At 43.8% G+C, this 15,522-nt stretch overlaps 1 protein-coding gene across 1 annotated transcript; it reads right to left on the bottom strand.

Annotated features, from left to right (window-relative positions):
- Positions 1 to 9,996: 9,996 nt before the first annotated feature.
- On the bottom strand, positions 9,997 to 14,162 carry SPTSSB (serine palmitoyltransferase small subunit B). The gene is made up of 3 exons (XM_083174755.1): positions 14,072 to 14,162; positions 12,496 to 12,573; positions 9,997 to 10,282 (listed from the first exon to the last, which is right to left on the bottom strand). The coding sequence occupies exon 3, from the start codon at positions 10,260 to 10,262 to the stop codon at positions 10,014 to 10,016; it is 249 nt and encodes an 82-aa protein (XP_083030881.1). The 5' UTR covers positions 10,263 to 10,282; positions 12,496 to 12,573; positions 14,072 to 14,162; the 3' UTR covers positions 9,997 to 10,013.
- Between the last annotated feature and the right edge of the window lie 1,360 nt (positions 14,163 to 15,522).

Genomic DNA, 15,522 nt, shown 5'->3' with positions numbered 1-15,522 from the left:
ATATATATATATATATATATATATATATATATATATATAGTGAACAGACCCTTGTGTCGCGCCACAGACTTTATGGTCAAGTTATACGGGGCTGCCCTACTCACTGAATCCCCTGTTGGATGGGGGATAGGGGGGAAAATATGGAGAGCAATAGTGGGTTGGCGCCCCTAATGTTGATCACTCCAATTAGATCAACCAAGCCTTAGTCAATTTTAAATCTAGCACATAGGAAAAAAGTCCATTCAATCTTTAAATATTTATTAAAAAGTATTTTCTTTCCACACAGTGGTAATAGTTATTCCAGATCTTTGTACATGTCATTGATACATCTCTGGTACATGGAAACAGCAGAAGAAAGTAACCCAACGCGTTTCACCCCTTTAGCGGGACTTCATCAGGGGTTAACTATTTCCAATGTCTATGTAGGAGGACCAGTTGGTGGGGAAAGATTTTTTTCCAAACAATGTTGCTATAAAAGATTCCTTTCTCCCTTTAAACAACAATGTTCCAAAAAGGAGCCTTTAGAGGTGGCTATACCTATAGTGGACAAAAATGATGATAACTGTCTTCCTAAAGGATCTGGGGGGAGCCCAGTTGGTTTAAGAGCTAGATATCAGGTAGGTCCAGCTTAATACAATTTAAAAAGCGATAAATTCAGTACAGAATCAGGGGTGCTCCAGGAGGCAATCCTCACCCTTAGTAGATGTGCTCTGGTCACTGGTTCAGTCTCCCCCCAGATCCTTTAGGAAGACAGTTATCATCATTTTTGTCCACTATAGGTATAGCCACCTCTAAAGGCTCCTTTTTGGAAAATTGTTGTTTAAAGGGAGAAAGGAATCTTTTATAGCAACATTGTTTGGAAAAAAATCTTTCCCCACCAACTGGTCCTCCTACATAGACATTGGAAATAGTTAACCCCTGATGAAGTCCTGCTAAAGGGGCGAAACGCGTTGGGTTACTTTCTTCTGCTGTTTCCATGTACCAGAGATGTATCAATGACATGTACAAAGATCTGGAATAACTATTACCACTGTGTGGAAAGAAAAGACTTTTTAATAAATATTTAAAGACTAGGTGATTCATCGCGCCCTACGGGCGCTCTTCACACCGTCGTAAGGGGCTGCGCCCCCTTAATTTGTGAATGTTTGTATATGAGAAATATGGTTAGAATTGTATGAAAGATGCCCTGTATTGCAACTTAGTTGTCCGCGAATCGCGGGAGGGGGGGTCGCGGAGGGTGCCGCGAATTGCAGGAGGGGGGGTCGCGGGGGGTGCCGCGAATTGCAGGAGGGGGGGTTGTGGGGGGTGCCGCGAATTGCAGGAGGGGGGGGATTGCAGAGAATCGCGGGAGGGGGGTCGCGGGGTGGGTTGCCGCAAATCGCGGGAGGGGGGTTACGGGGGCGGGGGTTGCGGCGAATCATGGTAGGGGGGGTCGCGGGGGTGTGCCGTGAATCACGGGAGGGGGGGTCACGGGGTGGGGTGCCGAGAATCGCGGGGGTGTGTGTGTGTGCCGTGAATCGTGGGAGTGGGGGTTGCGGGGGGGGGTGGGGGGGGTGTGACGCAAATCGCCACAAGAAAAAATCAACACAGAAAGGTCAACACATGTAAATGTTGACATAAGTGTGGCACTTCATTGGTGTCCATGTCGACACATGAGAATGAATATGAAAACATTCAAAAAATGAAAAAAAAAACTTCAAAAACTCATGTCAACCTTTTTCATTGTCGACCATAGCCATGTCAGTGTTTTCCATGTGCAATTTAATTCTGGAGCTGCCGCGAATCGCGGGGGGGTGCCGCAAATTGCGGGAGGGGGGGTCGCGGGGGTGGGTGCCGCGAATCGCGGGAGGGGGGGTTACGGGGCGGGGGTTGCGGCGAATCATGGGAGGGGGGGTCGCGGGGGTGTGCCGTGAATCACGGGAGGGGGGGTCACGGGGTGGGGTGCCGAGAATCGCGGGGGAGGTGTGTGTGTGTGTGCCGTGAATCGCGGGAGTGGGGGTTGTGGGGGGGGGGTGGGGGGGTATGACGCAAATCGCCACAAGAAAAAATCAACACAGAAAGGTCAACACATGTAAATGTTGACATAAGTGTGGCACTTCATTGGTGTCCATGTCGACACATGAGAATGAATGTGAAAATATTCAAATAATGAAAAAAAAAACTTCAAAAACTCATGTCAACCTTTTTCATTGTCGACCATAGCCATGTCAGTGTTTTCCATGTGCCATTTAATCCTGGGGCTGCCGCGAATCGCGGGGGGTGCCGCGATATGCGGGAGGGGGGGTTGCGGGGGGTGGGTGCCGCGAATCGCGGGAGAGCGGGGTTCATGGGGGTTCCGGTGGGGGGTTGCCGCGAATTGCGGGAGGGGGGGGGTCGCGGGGGGGGGGTGCCGCGAATCGCCGGAGGGGGGGTTGCGGGGGGTGTGACGCGAATCGCCACAAGAAAAAAATCAACACAGAAAGGTCAACACATGTAAATGTTGACATAAGTGTGGCACTTCATTGGTGTCCATGTCGACACATGAGAATGAATATGAAAATATTCAAAAAATGACAAAAAAACTTCAAAAACTCATGTCAACCTTTTTCATTGTCGACCATAGCCATGTCAGTGTTTTCCATGTGCAATTTAATTCTGGAGCTGCCGCGAATCATGGGGGGTGCCGCGAATTGCGGGAGGGGGGGTCGCGGGGGTGGGTGCCGCGAATTGCGGGAGGTGGGGGGTCACGGGGGGTGCCGCGAATCGCGGGAGGGGGGGTTGCGGGGGGGTGTGACGCGAATCGCCACAAGAAAAAATCAACACAGAAAGGTCAACACATGTAAATGTTGACATAAGTGTGCCACTTCATTGGTGTCCATGTCGACACATGACAATGAATATGAAAAAATTAAAAAAATTAAAAATAAATCTTCAAAAACTCATGTCAACCTTTTTCATTGTCGACCATAGCCATGTCAGTGTTTTGCATGTGCCATTTAATCCTGGGGCTGCTGCGAATTTAGGGGGGGGGGGGTGCCGCGAATCGCGGGAGGGGGGTCGCAGGGGGGGTGCCGCCAATCGTGCAAGGGGGGGTCGCGGGGGGGTTCTTTTTGCCGCGAATCGCGGGAGGGAGGTCGCGGTGGGGGTGTTTTTTCCGCGAATCGGGGGGGGGGGGGGTCACGGGGGAGGGTTTGCCGCGATTCGCGGGAGGGGGGGTCGCGGGGTGGTGGTTATGCCGCGAATTGCGGGAGGGGTCGTGGGGGGGTTCTTTTTGCAGCGAATCGCGGGAGGGGGGGTCGCGGGGGTGTTTTTGCTGCGAATCGCGGTAGGGGGGGTCACGGGGGTGCGGGTGTTTTTGCCGCGAATCGCGGGAGGGGGGGGGCGCGGGGGGGGGAGGTTTTGCCGCAAATCGCGGGAGGGGGGCGCTCACCTGGTGGCTGTGAAGTAGCAGTGCTGGGCAACATGGGAAGGCAGTGGGTGTCTGGCACTGTCTGTGGGCTCACTGGGCTGGATCTCTGTCACATACCTCCCAACATGACCCTCTCCAGGAGGGACACAATGCTCTGTTTCTAGACTTCCCCTTAATGTATGATTGCCATCACCTGTTTTAAACAGGTTAATTTCTCAGAAAGGTGTTCAGCACAGATGAAGGCAATCACACATTGGGGGTTATTCTAGTCCATTCTTTCTGACAAAATCCTTCTTAGATGGACAAAACCATGTGCACTGCGGGTGGGGCAGATGTAACTTGTGCAGAGAGAATTAGATTTGGGTGGGGTTTTTCTTCAAAGTGAGATCTATATTGAAGTGTAAAATCATGCAGTCAGTATTTTCCCTGCACAGAAACAAAATAACTCACCCAAATCTAATTCTCTCTGCACATGTTACATCTGCCCCCCTGCAGTGCACATGGTTTTGTCCATCTAAGAAGGATTTTGTCAGAAAGAATGAACTAGAATAACCCCCATTAAGAGGAAAGTCCAGGAACAGAGCGTTATAGACACAGACACCCACTTTGAGTGACAGATGTAGCCAAATATATAGGAGATTGAATGGACTTTTTTCCTATGTGCTAGATTTAAAATTGACTAAGGCTTGGTTGATCTAATTGGAGTGATCAACATTAGGGGCGCCAACCCACTATTGCTCTCCATATATATATATATATATATATATATATATATATATATATATATATATATATATATATATATATATACAGTATATATATTTGGAATAGATTGTGTGGGTCTATTGTTCCATCATAGCTTAAATAGGTCACATATACCTTGTAAAACATTGTTCTAATTAATTTTTGGAAGTGCTTCAGTGAATGAGATCTAGCAATTGTTCCCTTGTTGATCAGCTTTGACTGGATGACCAGTTTAAATTGTTTTATATACTTCGAAGTTAGAACCTGGGCTTTTTCTTTTTTGCATAAAGCATGGAACAACATTTGCACAATCACTGCATTACGTATTGAACAGTATTCCCACTTGTATATTTCTTTCTTTATATCTAAGGTTTGTTGGGTTAATGTTACTCTGTAATTGAGAAATATACCAACATTGCACTGTGCATATCCAGATCTCACTACGTTAAAAAAGATATCATAAAATGGTTCAACGCTTGGCAATGTGACTACATCTCTGTAGCTTCTATTATGGCTAATTTAAGTCCCATGATAGGCCTGAATAAACCATTATAACAAATCTAATGGTAGAGCAATTACAGCCAAATTATGCAGTAGTTCATAAAAAATTAACATGTTCTTTTTTTAGGAACCATTAATGTATAAAAAAGCTGCAGAACTAGTAAACCAAATCAGACATACACAATGGTGTGTGACTGATAGAGAAGTCTGTACACTTTAGGACAAGTCTATTGATTTTCATCAGTATTGTACAGTACAAACATTAACTATTACATTTCTGGTGGTTATGCCATAGCAGTGAAACAAAGTACTGTATGAGTGCAGCTTGCAAATCCCACAAACAATAGAAGAGCCATTTATTTACTGATGCTGCTTTCACACCGCAAAACCTACTTTGACCCGTTTTTTTTAACGTTTCTTAAAATGGGTCATAGCAAGTTAAACCCCTTTCACATTGCATGTTGTAAACGGTAAATGACAGGTTAATTACCATTTTTGTACCTTTCACATTGAACACATTTTCACCCATTCCCTGGTCCTGGGCAGCGCTCGTCCCTATCCCTGGTCCATTGCAGCGCTCCCCCCTCCCCTGGTCCTTTTCAGCGCTCCCCCCTCCCCTGGTCCTAGCCAGCGCTCCCCCCTCCCCTGGTTTTTGCCAGTGTTCCACCCCTCCCCTGGTCCTTGCCTGCACTCCCTCTCCTCCCCTGGTACTTGCCAGTGCGCGGGGGTCCGGTCAGCGGGTCCATGCATTACTGGGGAGGCAGTGGGGTCTGTTCGGCGAATGGGAAGTCAGTGGAGGGGTCCCTGTAGCGGATTGTAACTAGTAGCGCTACTAGTTCCCATCCATCATAGGGACCCTGCCGCTGACTTCCCATTTGCCGAATGGACCCAGCCGCACACTGCCCATTCGCCAAACGGACCCCGATGCCTCCCCAGCAATGCATGAACCCTGCTGCACGACCCATCGAGTGCTGGCAAGTACAAGGGGAGGGGGAGCGCTGGCAAGGACCAGGGGAGGGTGGGGAGCGCTCAAAACCGGCGCCACCACTAGGCAGGTCTAGGCATTTGCATAGGGCGCCGGCCACTGGAGGGCGGCAGTTCGCCTCTCGCCCCCTGTGCAAAGGGGGTACCTGCTGCGCTGTCTGGGGAGTGGGCAGGGGGGGTCTATGCTGCGGGTACCTGCGGCGCTGTGTATAAAGCTGGCGGCGGCAGGGGGGGGGGTCCCTGCAGTGAATAATAAATAACTAGCGCTATCCGCCGGGCTATGCGGCGGCGTGTGAAGCGCTGCCGGGTTTGAAAACACTGGCCGCGCGCTGATTGGCTGAGATTCCGCCAATCAGCATGCGGCCAGTGTTTTCAAAACAGAAGCGCTTCCCGCGACGCCGCATAGCGCTAGTTATTTCTTATTCACTGCAGGGACCCCCTGCCGCCAGCTTTATACACAGCGCCGCAGGTACCCGTGCGGCAAGGACACCACTGCAGGCTCCTGTCAGACGCCAGCACCCTGCCCGCTCCCCAGACGGCGCAACAGGTACCCCCCACCCCCACCCCGACTCGCCTGGGGTGCTCCGGTGGTGTGGGATCTGGTGTGGGATCCAAAACACCGGTTCAGACCCGTTCACACTGCAAAAGGAACAGGTCTGAACCATGTAGGATCCTTCTTTTTAACCATTTTGAATCACCGGTTTTCTTGAACCGGTAATTTAAAACTGGCGCTTTCACACTGCAGCTATAACCGTTTTGAAACGGTTAAAAAATTACATTTTGCCAATGGTACCTAAATTATATAGTTGAAGAGTTTCAAACTTTCACTGGCATTAGTATAAACACAAAAACTGTGCACCGGGAGCTTAACGGAATGGGTTTCCATGGCCTCACATCACCAAGTCCAATGCCGAGGGTAATATGACGACATCATAAAGCACATCGACACTGGACAGTGTCCTGTAGAGTGATTTATCACGCTTCTCTGTTTGATAGTCAGATGGGCGAGTCTAGGTTTGGTGAATGCCAGGAAAGCATTACCTGCTTTGTGGCAATATGCCAACTGTGAAGTTTGATGGATGAGGGATAATGGTATGTGGATTTTTTTTTTGAAGGTTTGGGCTAAGCCCCTTATCTCCCATGAAGGGCAATCTTAATGGTTCAGCATTCTAAATCATTTTGAATAATGCTGCAGTTGTGTTCCAACTTTGTGGCAACAGTTTGGGTAAGGCCCCCCTTTATTCCAATATGACTATGTCCCAGTGGGTAAAACAAGGACTATAAATACATGGTTTGAGAAGTTCAGTGTAGATGAACTTGACTAGCCCACACAGAACCCTGACCTCAACCCCATTGAGCACCTTTGATATAAAGTGGAATGGAAATTGTGAGCCAGGCCTTCAAGCTCTTCCACACCACACTCATACTTTACAGAATGCATGAGCACAAATTCCAACAGAACACTCCAAAATCTTGTGGAAAAGCTTCAAGAAGAGTGAAAGCTGTTATAATACCATTATATTATGTCGTACCAAATATTTCACAATAAGTGATTGAAATTAGTACTACTGTAAACATGAAACATCGGATATGCTTCTTGTACTAGTATACTGGTACTTCCCTCAATTAAATGTCCTGGATACTCCAGTAGAATTGAAAAAAAGTGTAAATGAGGTTTTAGAAAAAAATAAATAAATGTAGGAACCCATCCACCAATTAAATTAATCTGTAGTTCTACCAATAATCCACAGACAGATACATATTTCTGCATTCTTAATGTTACTCTTATGCCCCTTTCTCACTGCAGGTCTTAAACGGCAAATTGCAGTTTTTTTCCCCATTTATAAACCTTTAAGGCTGCAGTGGGAAAGCGCCAGAGTTGATTTACCGGTTAAAGTTAACCGGTATTTCAACCCGTTTAAAAAGCAGAGCTTTAAACATTTCAAAGCCGTATTCTGCAATGAGAATGGCTCTGAAACGGTATTTAAGATCTTACACTAGTCTTCTCCCTCCTCTGGATGCTGTTGAAGGTCCATTAGGAGATTGTCATTTCATCGGCGGGGGTCCCTGCCGCGAATGGGAAATAGCGGGTCCGGAAATTACATATGCGCATATTTAATGAACGGCTCCGCTATTTTCCATTCGCGGCAGTGACCCCCGCCGATGAAATGACAATTTCCTAATGGACCTTCCTCCGCATCCTCCTCCTGAGCACGGACGCGCTGCCCGGATCCCCAGTGCCCCCGCTGTCTGTGCTCCAGCCTCCTTCTGCATGATGCTTTCAGCAATCAGTCTGGGACCTGCCGACTATGCCCGCTGCCTACTCTGCCAACCATGCTGCCCGGATGCAAGGTACCAGGGCAGGGGGGGGGGGGGGAAAGGGGGGCAGGACAGGTACCAGGGGACACTAGGGGTTTAAACGGTATTACTGCAATGTGAATGGTACTTAAACGGTATTTAAAATGGTAATCTACTGCAATGTGAAAGCTAATACCGTTTTAAATACCGGTTCTTTAAATCGGCTTGGCAGTGGGAAAGCAGCATCAGTGTTTATTAAATCCCTGAAGCAGTCAGACAAAAAGGTGTTTTCTAGTGAATATCCTCCTTCTGAGACTATTCCATTATATAAGATGGAATGAACCATTTTTAAAGTATGAAAAAACAACTTTTTTTATTTTTTAATTAAACTTTTATTAACAAAATATATACACACATATAGTTAAAACACACATACATTAAAACAGTGAGATTAAAGACAACAGATCTCATATCTGTTAGATTCTGACAGATGTACAGTAGTATTGACTGTATAGAAGGTTTTACTAACTGATATGCACAGAAAGAAAATATATAATTTACTGTTATTTAGGCAACAATTAAAATTTAGGTATTGGTTTCTGGCAGCATGTTACATTGTTAACGATTCACACTCCCACACACCGTTAGTGATCATTGATGTCTGCTAAACATGCAAGTCAATTTGGCTATAAAGCCAATGACCTGATTGTTGTTCAGTGGGTTCCGCTGACATCACTGAACAATACGTTTTACAGATTTTGTTCAGTGAATGCTCAATATCGGCTATGGCCGGTATTGTGTAGTGTGTATGGGGCTTTTTGCATCAACCATAGATTTGTGTGTTTTCCAGAACTGCACATAGGTAAAGCCTCACGCTTAACAGATTTCCCCGATTTTGTTTTAATGCACTCAACAAGTTTTCCATGAAATATACTGTAGTTTTACCAGCACAGTCTATTGTACTGGTAGCACACATTAATGTTTGAGTACATACTGCATTTAAGTGTACTTTAAAATTTGAACTCAATGTCAGAACCTGCTCTTAAAAATGAATTAAAATATTATTTTAAATGCACTTCATGTATTAGCAGCTGAAAAGTGCATTAATGACAGATTGGTGTGAATGAGCCCTTAGTCTAGACAGGGCCATGTTTTAGAAGCACTCTCTCTAAAAGGCTTCCAATATAGTAGGTCTTAATTTGGAAGCCAAAGGTTATTATTTCACAGTATAGCAAAATGAAAAAGCAAGCTAGAAGTGTTGTGTTATTATGTGCGCTAGTAAATACAAACTGTAGTACATTCTGGAGTTTGTGGCAAAAGAAACTTTTCAAAGTTGTGTGCAATCCGTTCTCTTTGTTGTTTCGGGTCTTACCCTAAATTGGAAACAAGGGTGTAAATTTACTTAAGAGTTTTTAGAAGTTAGAGATATCAACCAATCAGATTATAGCTATTGTCCTCTAGAATGTGCTAGATAAATGAAAAGTAGAATGTGATTGATTGCTACGGGCAACATCTTTCACTTCTAAAAAAAAAACACACTCTCTAGTAAAGTTACCCCTTAGAGAAATCTAGTACCCAGCACCGGAACCTTCTGTAGGTGGGTGCTACCTTCCAGAGGACTTCAGTCTTCTACAAGAAGACTGATGATATACAGCCAAATCTGTAATTATTCTTTAATGTAGTGGCAAGAGTATTTACAGGTTTCAATAAAAATGGTTCATCAACAATCATGCCGTCATTGAAGTACCAGGATGACTATTAACCATATTTCCAGTAGATCAGGCCTCAGGAATTTAGTGCATCTGCCTTCTCAGCAACATATTCACATAATTAAAACACTAGTTCAGTCTATAAATACACTTTATTAGAACAAAAACAGAGAAGATATTTAAAAAAAAGAAGAAAAGAATGAACATGCATAAAGCAAAAAAACCTGATAAAATAGTAATATGATCAATATAACCTTGCATTCAACAGTCTACCACAGAACAAGTACTTTGTAAACCTCTGTGATTCCAGCTATGATGAATGTACCCAATTGAGAAAGCAGCATGTCCTATGGAAACATTCAACGCCAACGCGTGAAAAAAAAAAAGGGTCAGCTCATTAGGGCAACAGTACTCTCATGCTGTCCTCCGCATATCCCAGAGAAGAACTCCATAGCCAGACGCATGTGAATGGGGATGAAGATATAGGAGCTGTATATAACCATAGCAATAGCTGCCAACAATATAGTATTAAAAATGGTCTGCTCCCATGGTTCCAGCACATAGCTGCATGTTATAAGGAGATACTGGTAGTAGAGCCAGGAAAGGCAATCTTTTATGTGCTTTACATCCATGTTCATTGAGGTCTGCTACTGCAAGCCTAAGCAGAGAAACAAAACGGTTACTCAGCATAGAGTCTTCCATTACTATAGCATTTAGTAAGCAATACAAGCGAGATTACAGTGCATTAAACATTACATAAGCACTTTGTGTCTACAGTCTAGTCCAGGCATTCCCAACCACGGTCCTCAGGTTTTAGTGATATCCAGGCTTGAGCACAGGTGACTTAATTAGTATCTGAGGGATTCTGATTAAACCATCTGTGCTGAAGCCTGGATATCACTAAAACCTGCACTGTTGGTGTGCCTTGAGGACCGTGGTTGGGAAAGCCTGGTCTAGTCTATACATTGGAACTATTGGAAGGACACTAGTCCTACGGTTTCACCACTTGCTCAATACAGCATATGAACTGCCCACTATCTAGCAAACTGTTATGGATTGATTGACAGGGCTGTGGTCAACCATGGTATTGTCTACCTCAGCCCTGTTAATTTATCCATAACAGTCTGCTAGAGGTTGATGGTGTCTAGTTAGAGTCTATAATTGGTTGACCCGGTTTACATAGTCAGTGACGCTGGATCATCGGGAGGCAAGCATTGACAGTAGCAAGGTCAACACAGGTTTTTCAATCTTTTTTTGGGGTTCCGTGGACACTGTATATACACACAGTGTCGCCTTGCATAGCTTGCTGCACTTGCCATGCTTCAGGCACTCTATTATATTCCTACTCTATGTCCACTTGGATAGTAGAGTAGGAACTAATTGAGCCGGCACCCAAAAAAAGACGAAAAACCCATGTTGACCAGGCTCCAGTCAATGCTTTCCTCCCGTTGATCCAGCTGCTAAATGCTGCTATGTGTGCGCTCATTGACGAGATGCAACATTCAAAATGCACTTGTCACAACTCTTCCACTTCTCGGAATAGTCCTTCGATAATTTTCAGCCCCAGGCCTCCTTTAATCCTGTGACAGCTGATTGTAAGGTCTATGGGATAAAGCACCAGGCACAGGCTTAATACATCTGCCCCCGAGTTCTAGCACATCTCCAGGACCACTGTAAGCCCTGGAATAATGGCAAATTTATACACATGTTATTATGTCTTTGTGCTTCCATCTATCAGATGGCCAGTATTTTGATCTGAGAGCCTTTAGTCCACTAGTACCAGAGACAGGCTGCCAGCACACGTGTAGAGAAAATGCCTAGCCCATACATCACATTTCTGAGCTGATATACTGCCGGACTAGCTGAGCAACTATTGGATTTGTAAATATTGATCACTACTTAGAGAACAAATCATTGTGATAGAAACATGAAAAACGGAAGCCTGAGAGAATATTGTGTAATAAATAAAAAAGTCAGGCAGTTGCGCACCTACACATTCTTTCACTGCTTTGGAATCCTGGTTAGCAAATGAATGCTTTCTACGGTATATTATTTGAATCAAGAAACCTGAAGTGCTAGTTTTAGAACAAAAGACAGCATTACTGAGCAGGTTCCACCGAATTCCTGCATTACTGGTATCTTAGGAGTCAGTCACACAATACAGCACACCAGTGTACATCTGCCTTGTGTGAACTGGATGGGTGAGTTGTTTGGAAGACTAAGTAAACCAAGTTTTTCAATTACACAGTTCATGTTTATTAGGTCACCCGGCAGGTGCATTGATTACTCATGGACCTATTTTAAAAGATTTTTAAATTATAGAGTCTGCACAGTAAGTAACACCTGCAAGATTCCACAAATCAGATGCATCTATTTAGTGATCACCAGTTGGCTTTTCAGAGCATCGATGATCACAGGCACCTCCAACTGTTCCCCCACCGAATGGGACGGCAGGACAGTGTCCATAAAAAAATGCATACAATAGAGGGGAGTACATATATTGCATGATTATAATAAAACAAAAGAGGGTATGAGAGGACATAAATGATAAAAAAAAAAAAAGCTTGCACTGGCTTTCCCTAGATTGTAGGGCTTTGTTTACTAATAATAGGCAAAGCCTCACTCAGCACATTGCATTGTGGGTGTGCTGAGCGATCGTACCAAAGCCCATTGCTGAGCAAAAGTGGCGGCTTGCTCCCTTTGTACGGGGCTTAAGAAAAGCCAATGCCATAGACTATCAGAAGTATAAAGTATCCACTGCTCACATAAACAGATGATGTAGTAGTTACTATGGATATATGTTAGCACCAAATTATACTAACAATGGAACTAGTACATACAATACTAATGTAGTATGTAAAAGATACTTACCTGTGAAAGGGTTAAATGCTCATTAAAAGTCGTCAGAGTTTAACAAGGTTTTCAAGGAAGCAAATGTACTCTCAGCACCTGAAAAAGTATTAGCAATTCACTATTTTAATAAGCGATAATGATTGAAATACAAGATAATTGTTATGTGCAGTAAATGACTGTTCAGCAAGTTGTAAATGTAGTGATTGAATAATTACAGCTAGTAGCCAAGCTCCTAACCTTACCCCTAATAATAGTTACCACAGATAGGATCTTGTCAATTCAGATGAAAAACAGCGATAGTCTAAATGATAATAACTAGTGTTCCACATTTCTCTATGGAAGCCCAAGGTGTGTGCCCCAATCTCCCAGTGTAGGGTAAAACTACTGCGGCCTTGGGTCTTTAGATCCTATCCCCTTTAGGGGGCAAGGGTCTTCAGATTTCCCTCCACCATAAGGCTCAGGGTCACCCCTTTCTCACCATGGGTGGCCAAAGTTTCCCTCTAGGCAGCAGATTCATATCAGATTATAACTAGCATATAATAGAGTAAATCTGATTGGTTGCTATTGGAAACACACCCTAATCTTCAATAGAACCCCCATCTTAGTAAAAATTACCCCTTAAGCTATTTCCAGAAGGAGAGAGCCTCAACTAACTTAGGGGACAGAGCAGCCCATAGTGGTTTACATCCAAATACTTCACATAAAACAGTGTGGTAAGAATGCAAAAAAAATATATATATAACAATAATACTATGACAAACGTATCTCAAACACAAAACCTTATTTGCCCACAATGACAGAGAGCATGAAGCAAACTAAAATGAGAAATCCCATATTCACATAGCAGACAACTTGAAAGACGAGTTGCTTAATTAAAATCTTGAAAAGCCGGCTGTTAAAGGCAAGTACTCTACAAAACATTCCTACAACCTTACTTACTAATTACAATATGTACTGTATAATTTATCTGGGCCTGGACCTAGATTCCTGATCTGGTACACAATCTTATCTTGTTATACCAGTCTACTAAAATAAAGGTTACGTTATACTTTTCTACAAAACAACATATACATAAAACATAAACCATAAAGCAAAGATGTAACCAAACCAGTTTTTTCTGTTTTTCATTCAAATAAACATATCTTCCTTAAATATGAAACTGATAAAAATTTATCAGCAGAAGGCAACGATGTAAACCCATACCTCCCAACATGACCCATGCCAGGAGGGACACAATGCTCTGCTCCTGGACTTTCCTCTTAATTCATGGTTGCTGTCACCTGTTTTAACAGGTTAATAAGAAAGGTGCTTCACCACAGGTGATGGCAATCATAAAGTAAGAGTGAAGTCCAGAAGCAGAACATTGTGTACCTCCCGGAGAGGTCATGCTGGGAGGTATGCAAACCTATTTTGCATAACTAACAAATAGGAATAGTATATTTATAGTATTAAAGCCAAGTGTTGTGAGCTCATCTTTAAATTCAATTTAAAATTGAAAGTTGTAATACAACTGATTAAAGCCATTTGGAGTGTGCTGATATCCCTAGTCACAGTCACTACATATGAGCTGTTTTTTCAAATGAAAAGATCTCACCTCTGAGCTCCCAGTGGTAAGGTGCAGATCTGGTCCAGACTCCAGAGGATGAGTGCAGGTGCAGGTATAGCAGACTGGGACTGAATTCTCCTGCTCAGGTGTGTCTGCCCCTCCCACTTTGCTGCTACTAAACTAAACCCTCCCATATATAAAACCTGAATCCAATCATTAATAATTGACAGAAGGAAAACAATATACATGAATCAAATATTCATCTACTATATTACAGTAATTGTTTGGGATAGTGCAGAATATATCTGAGTACTGGGACCAGCTTAGTCCAAATGGGAGGCAGTGAGGGAGCCAGAGGTAACATCTCTTCCCAGCCTGAGCAATAACAACTGTCTGTCCTTATGTCATGCCTGCCAACATGACTCTCTTCAGGAGGGACACAATGCTCTGCTTCTGGACTTTCCTCTTAATGTATGATTACCATCACCTGTTTTCAACAGGTTTACTAATAAGAAAAGTGTTTTACCACAGGTTATGGATGGCAATCATACATTAAGAGAAAGTCCAGAAGCAGAGCATTAAAGCAGCCCATACACGGCCCAATACGGGCATGCGTTGTGGGCTTAAATAGCACAGATCACATCACATTGCATTGCATGTGCATGCGTTGTGCATGCAATGCGATGCAATGTGATGAGAACTAAGTACAAAAAGTATGTGCAAGCACATACTTTTTGTACTGTGCGTTGAGGTGCCGCGGGAGCGCGCACCTCAAAGCAAGTGACGCACAGCCCGCCTTCTCCCCTGTTTTTATGGTCACCCAAAGGGCCTCCGTTTTTTCTTCAATACTTTGTATTAAGGTAGTCTTTATATTTTTTTTCACATATACTGCAACTCCTCCTCCAATTTTTCCCATTCTGTCCTTCCTAAATAAAGTATATCCTGGTATAGCTATGTCCCAGTCATGATTTTCATTGCACCATGTCTCTGTAATAGCCACAATATCCAGTTCATCCCTTGTCATTATTGCAATGATGTCATACATTACCAGGGAAGTCCAGGAACAGTGCATTTTCTCCCTGAAGGAGAGGATCAGGTAGGCAACCCTGATATATATCTATCTATATATATATATATATATATATATATATATATATATATATATATATATATATATATATATATATATATACTGAGCATATAACCCCTGGCAATAAGTATATAATTCTCCTGGCAACGAGCATAAAACTTCCCCCTGGAAATGAGCATGTAACCCCCTGGCAACGAGCATGTAACATTCCCCTTAGCATTGAGCATGTACTCCCTGGCAACGAGCATGTAACTTCCCCTCTCAACAAGAATATAACCCCCTGGCAATGAACATGTAGCCCCCACTCGCAACGAACATGCAACTTCCCCTGGCAATGAGCATGTAACTTTCCCACTAGCAAAGTGTTTTACCACAGGTTATGGATGGCAATCATACATTAAGAGAAAGT

The sequence above is a fragment of the Crinia signifera genome, chromosome 3 (assembly GCF_055691185.1).
Source record: "Crinia signifera chromosome 3, ASM5569118v1, whole genome shotgun sequence".
In the NCBI taxonomy this organism is placed as follows: Eukaryota; Metazoa; Chordata; class Amphibia; order Anura; family Myobatrachidae; genus Crinia; species Crinia signifera.
The sequence above is the reverse complement of the archived record's forward strand: the minus strand, read 5'-3'. Positions and strand labels throughout refer to the sequence as shown.

Coding starts and splice junctions, on each gene's coding strand:
- SPTSSB (XM_083174755.1), bottom strand. CDS start 10,262: ATGAACATGGATGTAAAGCACATAAAAGATTGCCTTTCCTGGCTCTAC.